This window comes from Cygnus atratus, chromosome 4, assembly GCF_013377495.2.
Source record: "Cygnus atratus isolate AKBS03 ecotype Queensland, Australia chromosome 4, CAtr_DNAZoo_HiC_assembly, whole genome shotgun sequence".
Lineage (NCBI taxonomy): Eukaryota > Metazoa > Chordata > Aves > Anseriformes > Anatidae > Cygnus > Cygnus atratus.
This window is the reverse complement of record NC_066365.1, coordinates 37417155-37430443: the sequence shown is the minus strand read 5'-3', so window position 1 is coordinate 37430443 and position 13289 is coordinate 37417155. Positions and strand designations below refer to the sequence as shown.

The following is a 13289-nucleotide window of genomic DNA, read 5'->3' as shown; positions in this document are numbered from 1 at the left end:
TTTCGAATGTGGAAGGCAAAAAAGGATAAAGAAGCTATTCAGAAACAGCACTAGACTAGACCGAGATGGATTTTGAAATCTGGCTTAGGACTTGTAGAGATGGGTAAAGGGGAGGTGACCCAGAAGACTGTCGTGATGGAAGTTGTACCTGGAAGAAGTGGGGGAAAAATTTGAAAAAATGTGAGGAAAGATATTGAAAAACCAACTGAAAATAATAATTTCTATTAATGGTAATATAGTATTCAAGTATTGATGGATACAATGATTTCTTCATATTGCACATATAACAATTACTACTGGTTCTTGGGGAGATGATATTTGAAAGGTAAGAGTGGCTTTATAGCCAAGAAGGAAGTGACTTTAAAAATTTGACTATTTGCTTAAGAATGTTATCAGCATTCCTATTGTTTAGGTCATTGGTTGCAAGGAGAAGCACTGTAATTGTGGTGCTAATTAAGATCAAAATAGAGTGGAATGTATTGAAATGGAGCTCTGGAGTAGAAGGATGTTAGGGGATATCCCAGGAAAACCTAGGCTGTCCTATATAGATTATAGGGAGTAGTTGCAGCTGTATAATACATGCCTCTGGCAGATCTTCCCTAATTATATTCTAAATTTAATATTGGAATCATGATTGGGAGAGCTTCAAATACAGTTGGTTCTCAGGGCTGGAAGACCATTTTTGACATAGTTGGTCGCTTGCAAACAGTTTTCCTGGAACAGTTGAACCTCAGCTTCCTTGGTGAATAAAAGATAGCTTTGGCATTGAAGTCATAGCTTTGAAATCTGATTTATTTTATGTTTCAAACAGTTCGAAATGCAGATTTGTGACTGGTTCATGTGAATTCTTAACAGCACGTATAAGCCATGCAATTTTTTAATGAAAACTGATGGAGTATGTGATTAGCAGGATCTCTCTGTAAGGTGTTCATCATTGTCTTCAACAGTTACTTGTGCGGTGCAATGAAGTGTATTGCTTCAACATTACTAAAGCACTGTGGACAGGCAACAATTAAATGATGTATCCAATTCTTAGAGAGTAACTTGTGTACACAGGGAATTTCTTGTTCTAATTATCTTCAACCTCTTAATGCAAGAGTTCTGTCCAAAGAATCCAGGTACAGAATTCATTTGCATTAAAGCCACCCGTTTACTGCGTTACGCTAGTGAAGACCCACTGACCATCATCAGTATCTAGTTACTTCTTGCTTGCCATCAGTATCTTAACTGGGAATGTTGCCGTGGCCTGCAGCTGTCAGGAACCTGCCTGCAGCTCACTTTAACAGACTCTGTCAGGAGCGTAAAGCAGTTATTAATCAACATTTTGGGCTGATGTGTGTAGAATACCATAGAGAATCATATTGTATGTTACAATGCAGGTTCAGCTGCAATGGTTACTGCTAATGTGTGATAGAAGGCAAAGATGTATCTTTGTAGGAAAATGTGATTTGTAACCACCGCAAACCAATTAGAATTGACAGTCTGTGTTTAGACACTAATATTGAGTGAAAGATGCAAAATTTGAAATTTAACAAGTTCTTGTTAAATTATTACATAATTACCTTATGAGAGTAACTCTGATGTGACTCAATCAAAAATTCCTAATTCTGTTGTTGGAGAGTTAGTTCTTAGTTTTAAGCTTTGTAACTTAGTTGTGTGTCCTCCCTGGAATCTATAGGTTGAAGCACCTTTGGAAGAAGCCATTAAATTTTTAACACCTTTGAAGAATTTAGTGAAGAATAAAATAGAGACGCATCTCTTTGCCTTCGAGATTTATTTTAGAAAAGGTAGGTGAGAAAGTTAATGAAATAAAGCAATTGTGGTTCTTCAAGTTGTATATTAGAATTTGAGCAAGCAGTGAGATGTGAGTCATCAGACTGTATAGAGACGCATTATTTCGCTGGACCAATGCCACAGCCGTGAGTGTTCTGTAACGAATCGGAAGTTTGAGCACTTGGTGATTATCTATTTTCTTTGCTGTGTGTAAGCCGTAAGACTGTAGAACGAATTATCCCAACTTGCACTTGCCCTAGTTATTTGTTTGTATCAATAGTTTGCAGAACTACCTGCTGTAAAGTGGCGGTGTGTGGTTGCTAATGAGTTTTTTTGAAGTACTTGTTTTTTGAATTTTTTGGGGATCAGTTAAATATCATGGTTTAAGAACTGCGTATGTTCAAGTTTACTTACCAGTTTAACAGGTTTAATTCACTGGTTAAATAAGCATGCATTAGAAAAAATGATGTAGTACTCACCTTTATTTTGGTCTGATCATTCTAATTTCAAACACAAAATATTCCTGCAACATACTGCCCTGAGTTTCAGCTACAGTTTTTGACTATTTGCCAACGCTTTCTTTTCCAGAGAAGTTCCTTTTGATGCTTCAGTCTGTGAAAAGAGCCTTCGCTATTGATTCCAGTCATCCTTGGCTTCATGAGTGTATGATTCATCTCTTCAGCAGTGGTAGGGATCTGTTTGATATATGGCTTGATCTGTATATGTTTCCAGATGATGCCTAACTACACAAAAACTTGGATTTTTAGTATACATACTGTTAGCACAATTAATTCCAAATACATAATAATTTAGAAAGCTTTTTAAACAGCTGACTTAGGTTAAATATGCTTAATATGACTGGAGCTGGATTTAGTAATTATTTCAACAAGTATTAGTAAGTTTGTGTTTTTAAAGCTATGAGCAGTACGGTGACCTCCTAAAAGAGTTGAGTCAGTGCAGAAAATGGAAACTGCTGAGTAAGGAATGTGGCTTCTCTGGTCACAGCCTATAAGTGTGAGGAGAAAGCCTAGAACCATGTCCTCTTTTGCTAGAATGTTTTTCTCCCTTCCAGTGCCCCAGAGGTCACCCTTCCTCTTGATGACTAAAGATTAGATGTATTTAAGAACAGACTTTTATGATCTCAGTCTTCAAGATAGGCTTTGATAGACTTTAATCAGCAAGGTGGAAAATGTGTTGGAGTAAAACTGCCTTGTTCTTTTCTAAGCATCAGAAAACTGTCACAGTTAGGCTTTCTCCAACCAGTCCCACTTATTTACCTTTTTCTTACTTCATGTATCTTCCTTTGAGATTCATTTTCTTCGACTATACTAATAGCGTAAACATGACAAAAAATAATAGCGGAGAGTGGATTTTTCTGTGATTACTTCTGGTAACTTTTTTTTCCAATTCAATAGTATCTGAAAGTAAGGATCTGCCTGATGCGGTTAGAACAGTGTTAAACCAAGAAATGAATCGGCTTTTTGGAGCAACTAATCCAAAGAACTTCAATGAAGCTTTCCTTAAAAAGAACTATGACTCACTACCACATAGGTTATCAGGTATGTTGCCTTTATCTTTTTTCTGCACAGCTTCTGTATTTTCTCTGCTGATCTAGCAGTGGCCTCTCAATATCTGCACCAGTGATGTAAAAATGGCTCGTTCTGTCAGGAATGCTTTTCCTCTCCCAGTCTGAGTTTCTGTGACGCCATCAGGTTGTCTTTTGAGTTTCTCTCATTTCTTCCATGTGCTGCTAAATTACAAGTTTTTGGACATCTCTGCCATGTTTTCATTTCTGATGTATGCTAAATGCATCATAAAACTAACTGTATTTAATGCATCTGTGGAATAGATAGTCTAGTATGTGAAGTATTATTCAGACTTGCAGAGCTTTCTAATAAATGTATTTGAAGAGGTTGACTGCCAAGCGAAAGGTGCTGAGTGCCCAGCAAGACAGCTAACACTCAGAGCTCTTGGTATGCCTAACGCAGGGAGCTCAGTGCTGGTTACCCAACAGTTACCAGAGGCTATCTGTCAGTAGCAATTGCATTAGAGTATTACAGTACCACACGGGAAACGGGATGTAAACTACACTGGGGGGCAGCACGACTGTTTTGTCTCAGTCACCCTAGACCTGGCCACAAAAAAGCAGTGAGTTTATTCTTTTCATCTCATCTGACATCGTGTCCCTTCGGCTACACCTTTGCTGTGGGACTCAGAGCTGTGTCCTGGTTGTGTCCTGTTAGCGTATTATAACGAGCTCTGTGTGCCCATCTCTTCTGTGCCCCAGTTTGTGTGAAGGAAGCATGAGCACTGGTGCTAGAGGCGACTGTGGTCTGTTGCAGCAGGTCTGATTTGTTACCTTCACCGCCTGTGATTCCAGAGTATGCTGCAAAATGCTCCTGTCCTGCAATCTAGAAGTGACCTAGTCGTTTCAATGCTTTGTCTAGCACTTAATAGTAGATTTAAAGCTACTTGCCTAACTGCTCAGGTATCAAACTTTAATGCTCTGAGTGGTTCCATTTTGAACTACAACTTTAGAGTTCAGTATTGCCTCTTAATCATACTGTCTCTATATTTGCTTATAGTATGCTTTTGGTCTTCCATTGAGTGATGAAGTTTATTTTTCCTATTGTAGCTGCCAAAATGATGTACTATTTAGATCCTTCAAGTCAGAAAAGAGCGGTGGAGCTGGCAATGACCCTCGATGAATCCCTCATTAACAGAAATCTTCAGGTAACAGTTATTTATAAATTGTAAACTACTACTACTTGTGTATCTGTTGAAGGTTATAGGTAAGAGGAAGCTGAAATGGTTGTTGCACCTTATGGTAAGGAGGTTGAGTTGCCATGTAAGAGAAAAGGCTCTCGGTTCATCTGAACTGAAAAATTTTCTGTTCTTTTGGAACATTTAAAATAATGTAGTTTTGTCATAATATGAAAATAGCAGCAGAAATCATGTTATTGCCTCAAGTAATGGAAAAGCTTATTAAACACTAGAACATGCACACAGTAAAAGATGCTAACACTCCCCAGTAAGGAAAGGTTACAGTCTGTCAGAGCTTTAGCTGTTATACAAGTGACTGTTCACAGGGAAAAGACTGTGACATGGGAGTGGCTCAGACTGAAGATTTTCCAATCATTCTCCCAGAAGGCTGTGCAAGTTTTAGTTTTATTAAAAGGTGTGTGTGCACGTTTTGACCTTAATATGTAGATAAATAAAAAGCTCATTAAACTTTGAAGCTCTGCTCTATTCTGGCAGTCATGGAATTACCCCCCATAAGCCACCACCACTCCCCTTCCTATCCTTTCCCCCTCTTCCACCTTCATCTGTGGAGGCTACCAGTCCTGGCTTGCAATTCAAAGTATTCAAGAGAGGGTAATTTTTTTTTAGCATCTTGATACATTTCTTATAAAGAAATAGTGAAGATGTTTTTTCTTCACATTATAGTACACTGGCAGAACCTTAGCTGATAAAGCAAGCAAAGAAGAAATAAAATGTTTCCTTTTTCTATACTTTTTAAAAGTGTTTCTGTATCCCTGTCAAACCATTTCCTTTGGCATAAGGAAGTGCCAAAGCACATAATTAATTGAGACTCCTTCACAGGCATTGCAACCTGCAGTACACTACATTTCTCTCAGTTCTCCTGCTGTTTTCTTTCTTTATTTTGCTCTTTACTTCTGGGGACTTGGATTTTTTAGATCTAGTATACATAAAGTTGGTGAACTTTATGGTAAAATTATTCTTTTGTAAGCAAAAATAAGCCTTTTCCAAAACAAAAATGTTTTTGGGAATATGCTGTGTTCAATAGAACTTTAATGGGGAAGTATTTTAATAGATTATTTTGACAAAAGAGTGAGGATAGGGTTGAGAAACAACAATGTCATGACTTCTAAGCTTGCTTAGGATATAGAGGCTTCAGGTCCTTTCTCTAGCTGATCTGGGAATGGGACACAAACTCAGATATTATACATGTTAAATACATATTTAGCACCCTGTAAACTTACTTTCTTATTTTTTTTGTTGTTGTTGCTATTGTCTGAACAGTCTTAAACTATTTAAGATAGAATATAAGTAGATTTAGGAAAGAAAAATAAATTGCCTTCAACAGCATTCTTGCATGGTAGCTGCCTTTTTTTTTTTCCTGAGAATTGGACTGGGGAAAGATTAAAATGTAATCAAAAATAGTTTGTGGTTTTGGAGATATCTTGTTCAATAGGACTGTAAGAACCATCTACTGACACAGCAGTGTATAAAATCACGTATGCAGCATTATGATAAAACGGAAGAAGTTCGATTTAAGCATTCTTGATGCTAATGTAAAGAAGGAGTTTGATTTCTACCAAACTTCTAAATGGAAAATTGGAAGTGCCCTAAAAATATGGGAATCTGAAGGAGTCTGGGCATTTGTTGAAAGGCATTCACAAGGAGAGAAATTACATTTCATTTTTAGTAGAGACCAACTGTCTCAGGGCACGTTGCAGGCATATATCTGGATATATTTGACCTTCCATAGACACCAGGTTCACACAGAGCTCATGTGCAAGGGGAAAAAAGGGCTTGCTGAAGAGAACTTCAGAAACCTGTAGCAGGAGGACAAGTAGTTAACCTCAATACATACAACAAATAAAAGCTGTAGTAAATTTCAGAGGATTGGAAAAAAAGGCAGATATACTAGCATGTGTGAGATAAAAGGATGTTAAATGCTGATGAGCTTTAGTGAAGCTCAATAACTAGCTCAGTTTCTCATGTTTGGAATGCAAATTGAAAAACAAAAAAAAAGTCTTTTTCCTCTTCTAAATCACAAAATGGATATGAAACTGCAGATATTTGTGAAGGATGTGAAAATAACCAAATTGGCTCAATTTGGTAATTAGTCACACACCAGTAAGTCATGCTCCCTTAAATGTAAAAAAAAATAATAATAATAAAAAATAATTGTGGGATATAATTTTACAATAGCGATTGTTCTGATTTCTGTCTGAAAGCACATTCACAAAAATCAGTTTTAGGAAATTATAGTATGTATTCTGGATTCATTGTTTTTATTTGTGAAGATTAAAATTGGCATGCAAGTTACGCGTTGCTTGAATGCTCAGTGTGTCTCAAGATCTGGGGGGAATCAAATCTAAAACACCCATCTAATGGCAAGTGAGCCTGGTTCTTGGTTGCCAACCAGTGAGAATCTTTTTATTTTTTTTTAAAGGAAAATCAGGAGTAGGTGACTTGAGTATTTTCATCTTCAGTCGAGATTTCCAGCTGCATTTTAAATCTGCTTAAACTGCATTATTTTGAATCAAACTACACAGGTCTTTCATGAAAAATGTCATTTGGTACTGATAGAAACCTGAAAACAGTACTTGGAATTTGTGTTTTCTCTAGTATTATGTAGCTTGTTTGTGAGTGTTCAGATGAACGTTTAAGAAACCGTAACACTTCTTTATTTTTCTCTTTAATTAGACGTGTATGGAGGTATTAGAAGCTTTATGTGACGGTAGCCTTGGAGACTGTAAAGAAGCATCTGAAACTTACAGAGCAAATTGTCATAAGCTTTTCCCTTATGCTTTGGCTTTCATGCCCCCTGGATATGAAGAGGATATGAAGATCACAGTTAATGGAGATAGTTCTGCAGAACCTGAAGAACTGGCCAATGAAATATGAACAACTTTATTGGAAAAAAATGACATTGGACCATATCTGGTGTATAATATTTTTGTCACGCACCTGCTGAATTGTTCTAACTTACACAGAGAATGGAAGGAAAAAAAAAATGTTGCCTTCAAATAGTTTTACTTTTTTTTATCCTGCTGACAAAGTATATATATAAAATATCTAACATATTACTGGATATAGGTTGTTCGGTTTCTTAAAAATTAAAAGCTGCTAAAATTGAAGAAAAAAACCCTTATCCTTACCTACCTACCCATGTTTTTAAACTAATTTATATGAAATCTGGAGGTGTGTAGCCCTCAGAGCAGGTGTGTGGCAGAAATATTACTTTAAATTTGTCTTGTGAGATTACTGTTATCTCAGACAGCAAAAATGCTGTTTTAGCACTGGATTCTTTCACTGAGCACAAAGAGTTGTTGGGGCTTTAGCATCTGACTGATTTTGATACGGGGATGATTCTGTCCATAGGAAGTATGCAATGTGAATCAGAATATACAGAGAAACCCGCAACATACGCGTTATGTTGTGGATGCTGGGACATACCAATACCAAGCAGAATTAAAAAACATAGTGTGTTCAATAAGCTTGTTGTGTCTCTGAAAATCACTGTACACGATCAGTTTGGTGTTCTTGCACCACAGTTTTTAACTGAAGGAACCAGTTGAAATTATATCTCTCTGAATTAAACTTGGGGGGTGGGTCGGGGAGAACCAACTTTGCTGTTTTTGAGATGAACCTATCCGCGTAGGTTGGCCAAACTTTTTAAAACTGTAATGCAAGAACCAAATAAAATTATGCACTGTGATGTGGCACCAACTAATTAGAAAGATAGCATGCATTTTTCACACAGAGTGAAAACAAAATGAGAACATACTATGGCTTGAAGTTGCAAAGAGGAGAACTCCTGACTACCATTTTGACTGATCAAGAGACTAATAGTTTAAAACCTCAGCAGGCCTTGTTCACGTTATGCAGAAAAAAAAAAAGTGCTGCAGTTTAGATACCTCTGGAACTTTTCCACAGTGTCACAGGTTTGTAATACTTGAAGCCCTACATTTCTAAGAATATATTTCTTGCTCAGTTGTTTCAGGCAAGCCCAAGACTTTGTAACTTTTAAGGGGCCCAAGATTTTTTTTCAATAACAGACCAGCTTCTTATTCCTGCAGTTACAGATGTAATTTCCTTTGTCAAACATAAGGTACCAAATATAATGCAATAAAATGTTTTGAAAAACAATTGTGTGAATATTTAAACCAATCTCTGTTGTACTTTGAAAATGAATGGGTTCACTAGAGTGCAGCTCAGGGTTGGCTTACTGTGCTGTCCAGTTATGCTAATAATGTCACTGCTGATGGGTGGATGTTGAGTATAAAGTGCAAATGCATTATATGTGAATACTGAATGTCTGGGAAGTCCTATAACACAGAATGCTTTACTACTTGGCTTTTAAGTTCCACCAATGTTATGTTGAATTTTATTTTCCAAGTCAAGCTATGTTCTACAAGTCTACTGTGTTAATAATACAGCTGTGTGCTCAAATGTTTTTTTTTTATAGGCTCATCATAAAACAGAGCAGAAAATAAACTACAGCTTATAAAGTGAGTGCCTTCTTTGCTGCAGGAGTTCAGTTTAGGGTATCTGTCGTGTGGATACACAGCCTTCCTCTTCCACATCATGGATGTCAGTGATTGACGCGTGCAGTTCAGAAATCTAGGAGGATTTGTTGAGGTTTGTAGTTTTCTGTCAGAAGAGCAGTTTTTTTTTCTTGTGTATTCAGCGACGCTTTTTCACGGTTAGGTTATCCTTGCGTATGTTTGTAGCATAGTACATGTTGGAAATGTAAGTTGTATTGCTATATTTGTATATTTAATCCGCTGGGCTTTAAGGGACTAGAATACCTATAGAGCCTTTAACTGACTCTGGTATTTAATGTCTATATCTCAGTCTTTTCTGCGGCCTGAGATCCTTGGACTGCATGTCTTCTGCAGCTACTGAAGATGGCTCAATCTTGCATACACAGGCTATGAGCTTTTGGCCTTGCCTCTTTGAGTATTGCTGCCGTTTCCTTGGCTTCTGATGCTTAGCTAGAGGCAGATGAATGCTCACTTTTTTAAACAGATTGCAAATTGCGTCAAGCAAAATTTGTTTTTCAAATCCTGTTTTTTTGGGTGCTGCCTATAAATGGGATTATTTCCTTTACTTTTTTACTGCCTGTTTCTGTGTTGAAATAGATTAAATAAAAGCAAGAAGTTATCCTTCATTATGCAAGTGGGAAAGGCTGTTTCTATGGGCCTTCCAGAAACTTCCATGTGTGCATCTGTTGCAGTTCCCCCAAAGATACTTCTTTGTAACCTCGCTGAAAGGCATCCACGGTCCTTCAGAAGTGATGCTTTCAGATTAGGGAGGTTCCACATCCCTTTCCAGAAGACTGCTGTCCCAGGCAATGAAACTAAGTGAAGAGTTTATCTGGACAAGAAGGTTCTTTAGTTGGCGTAGGAATTGTTACTCATCTTCACACATCTCATGTTAGGTGCAAGGTTGACTCCTGTGGAAGAGTTTGTAAGAGGTTGAAATGAAGTTATAATCCAAAGCAAGGAGTAGTCTGTGTAGTAGTAGTACAGAGTACCCTGCTACAGTGAGAACTTCCCGTTGCATACTGAGATCCAAAATTACAGTCATTGGTGTTCAGCTGCCAAAGCAGGCGAGCAGGGATCACAGCTGTGGTCAGAGTGACCGAGAGCAGCAGCTTTTTAGTGACGGGCTTTGGTTTGGTTCTTCAGTTTCTACTGGAGAAAGGTGTTTTCACCATGAGTGGAGCCATGGGTGATGACATGCCATGGATATCTTCAGGAGGGTCGGGAGGAGGTGTGCACACAAATCTTAGACGAAGACTAGATCGCGCTAATGCATAAGCAGTGCCAGAGAAGTGAGCTTGAATCACAAGTAGTTGAAAGTGGTGGTTTGCCCCAAGATGATGGGGGCGAGGGGTGTCTCCTTTTTTCACTTGGAGACCAGGACATTCAGGCATGAAGTATGTGTGTACAAACCAGTAAATATTCTCAAGATGATCTATTCAATAGCTCATCTTATACTTTGCATCTTAAATGCCTTAAAAGCCTTCATATTCTTCTAAAGTTACGTTTTTCAGCAGAGGTCTTAATACTTCGATGATAGTAGGGGAGAACTCATTTCCTGGTGCATGGCATCTCGAGTACAGAAAGAAATCTGTTGCTTGGTTTTTCTCCTAATGTGGGGAGAAAATTCCAAGCTTTTCTAGGAAGCTCTTTAGGGCTAGATGAGGTACGTATTATTAGCCTAATAAATCTTCTGTTAGTTTTTCCTGCGGCTTGTTTTTACAGGTCTGGAGGTTCTCAACTGAACAGTAGATCCTGGAAGTTGGTGTGACACCTTTATTCTTCAGCCAGACAGAATTGTATTTGTCTTTTTAGAAAGAAAGTACCAGTGAGAGTAGGGTGAGATCAGGCCTGAGAAACCAGAGGTGCAAATACAATTTCAGTATCATGTAAGCAAGTTCAAATGAAAAAAAAAAAAATCTTAGTCTTACACGATGCCTTTGAGGGTTTGAGCAATGGTGCCGTTGTTCCTGTAGTGCTAGCATCCCATATACCACAACTGTGGCTTGGACATGTGCCATAATGCTAAAATGTTTGATATTATGATAATCCAGCTCAATGTATCTGAGAAAAATGATTTTATTTTTCCCTTTTCATGATTGCTTTAAACGTTTTTGTAATTGTTCTCTACTGAGTAGCTAGCTAGCCTTGAAATCTTTCCCCCTATCTATCTTCTTAAGGAAGTTTGCTCTAAAAGTGCGGTTTGTACCTGATTGATCATGTTAGACAGCTCAAACTGCATGGAAGTACGAGTTGTGCTTGTCTGGTAACAGACTGCATCCTGACCTCCTGCTTTGTGGTTCTGTGGAGGAAAAAGATGCAAATCTAGTGTGGTTAAACAGCGGTAGCAGTAAGGAATCAAACAGTCTGTAAGTGTGTTAATGAAAGCTATTCCAGATGGAGGGAAATGGTTGCTGAGCTTGGGAAGGACTCGTTTCTAGGAGTGTTCCAGTGATGAACTGTTCTCTGGTGTTTTAAGGAGCAAAGGGCATATACCTTTACAAAACATGGTCGCGTCATTGTGATGATATTTCCTGGGAATTTAGGCATTAAAACCAGCTTGTCTCAGGCAGAGACTCTTCTTTGCAAGAGCATACAGACAGCATTGAGAACGGTGAGGAGAAACTGATTACAGTGGCTTGGCAAAAGGAGACTGAAAGGAGTTATGAGGAGGTGGCATAATAGAAATTCTGTTTTAGATTAAGTATACAAGTATCTTTTTTGTTACTGGAAAGTACTGAAGCTGTAAATACTACAAATGCAGTCTCCCATGTCAAAGAAGCTGTAAATGTGTATTACTGTAGAGTGGTACAAGCAAACAGTAGCATGTTCACAAATTCTAGCTTTGTATGTTGGTCTTCGAGTAAACGATGGCAGAAAACCCAGAGGGCAAGGGTTGTCTAGTTTACAAGGGGCCATATCAAAGGGTCTGTAAGAATATTTCAAGGTAAGTATCACTAGAAAATCCAAAGCATCTTAGAATAGCTTCCCTAAGATGTTTGTTGTTTTAATTGAAAATGTTACATCTGCTAATTTTCCATAAAAAGGTAAAAATTCTACAAAATATTTCTGCCTGGCACTGCCCATTCAATATCTACCTCTACTAGTTCTAGTCTAGTTCAGCTACTACTTAATTTTAGCCATTTAGCACATAACATATGAAGAAATGTCATTTACCTGGTTGGTGAACAAATGTATGATGATGGATACGTCTAGTTTTAAAATGTAATGCAATAAATTACAAACTTAGTGAAAGACCTATCGTTGGTTCAGTGCGGCAGCATATTTATTGCTTCATTGCTGATCCGTTCAAAAATCTTAAATTATAAAGCCCACCGAGTTACTTGCAATTGTACTGGGATTCGCTTTCCCTTCCAGCCTTCCTAACTGGTTAACAATGTTGTACTGTGTTTTTACGCTCTTCTCTGGTGACAGCAAATATCAAAACTGGCAGGAAGTCAATCAATGAATAAAAATGCTGAGTTCTGTTTGTAAATGAGTACTAGTGTTTCCTTGTAGGGTTTGGTGTCCTGCTTAGATGCCTAACAGCCTCGTAATAAATCATCCCTTGAATGACAGCAGTCATGAATAGTTCTCTTAATTCCTAGCTGGCTGTGATGCTGGCAGCTCCATCGCCCTAATGGGTCGCAAATTGTGGTGGGGTCTCATAAAATGGAGGAAGGCCAGTAGGGGAAAGGACGTGGCTACCTTGGGAGTCAGGCTGGGAAAGAACCAAGTTGGCAGGGAGGTTTCACCAAGTTTTTCCTACCCTATAAGCCGCTTATATGTACCCATGAAAAGGTGCTTTGCTCTTTCAGGCTACAAAGACCCAATATGGAGATTTGGGAAATGCTCTTGCTGTAGGATTGAATAAGAATGGGGTTTGAGAGGCAAGCTGACTGAAGAAGCATTTGCTATTTTCCTCAGATCTAGACTGAAGGGGCGGGGGGGAGCTCGGTAGCCTTCTCTTCCCCACCCATAAGCCCCCAAAGCTTTCCTGACCCAGCATTCTCCTATTTCTTGTGGTTTCAATCAGTCAGCAGACAAAATAATGTGGTAAAGGTAACAAATGAGATGAAAAGTAACTAGTTAGCAGCTGACACAGCATTATATCATATGAAGTGAACATTTAGATTGCTAAATTTAGATTGCTAAAATTACCTGGGGAAAATTGTAACTACAGTGTATAGTGAATAACACTGTATACAATGAGGA

At 38.1% G+C, this 13289-nt stretch overlaps 1 protein-coding gene across 1 annotated transcript in view; it reads left to right on the top strand.

Annotated features, from left to right (window-relative positions):
* The window catches only part of NAA15 (N-alpha-acetyltransferase 15, NatA auxiliary subunit), a 41413-nt gene extending 32752 nt beyond the window's left edge, over nt 1-8661 (top strand). Inside the window, exons 16-20 of the mRNA XM_035551204.2 lie at nt 1679-1787; nt 2362-2460; nt 3189-3332; nt 4409-4506; nt 7231-8661. Of these exons, the coding sequence (XP_035407097.1) occupies nt 1679-1787; nt 2362-2460; nt 3189-3332; nt 4409-4506; nt 7231-7431 (651 nt within the window). The 3' untranslated portion in view covers nt 7432-8661. The remainder of the gene's footprint in view (nt 1-1678; nt 1788-2361; nt 2461-3188; nt 3333-4408; nt 4507-7230) is intronic.
* Nucleotides 8662-13289: the final 4628 nt, after the last annotated feature.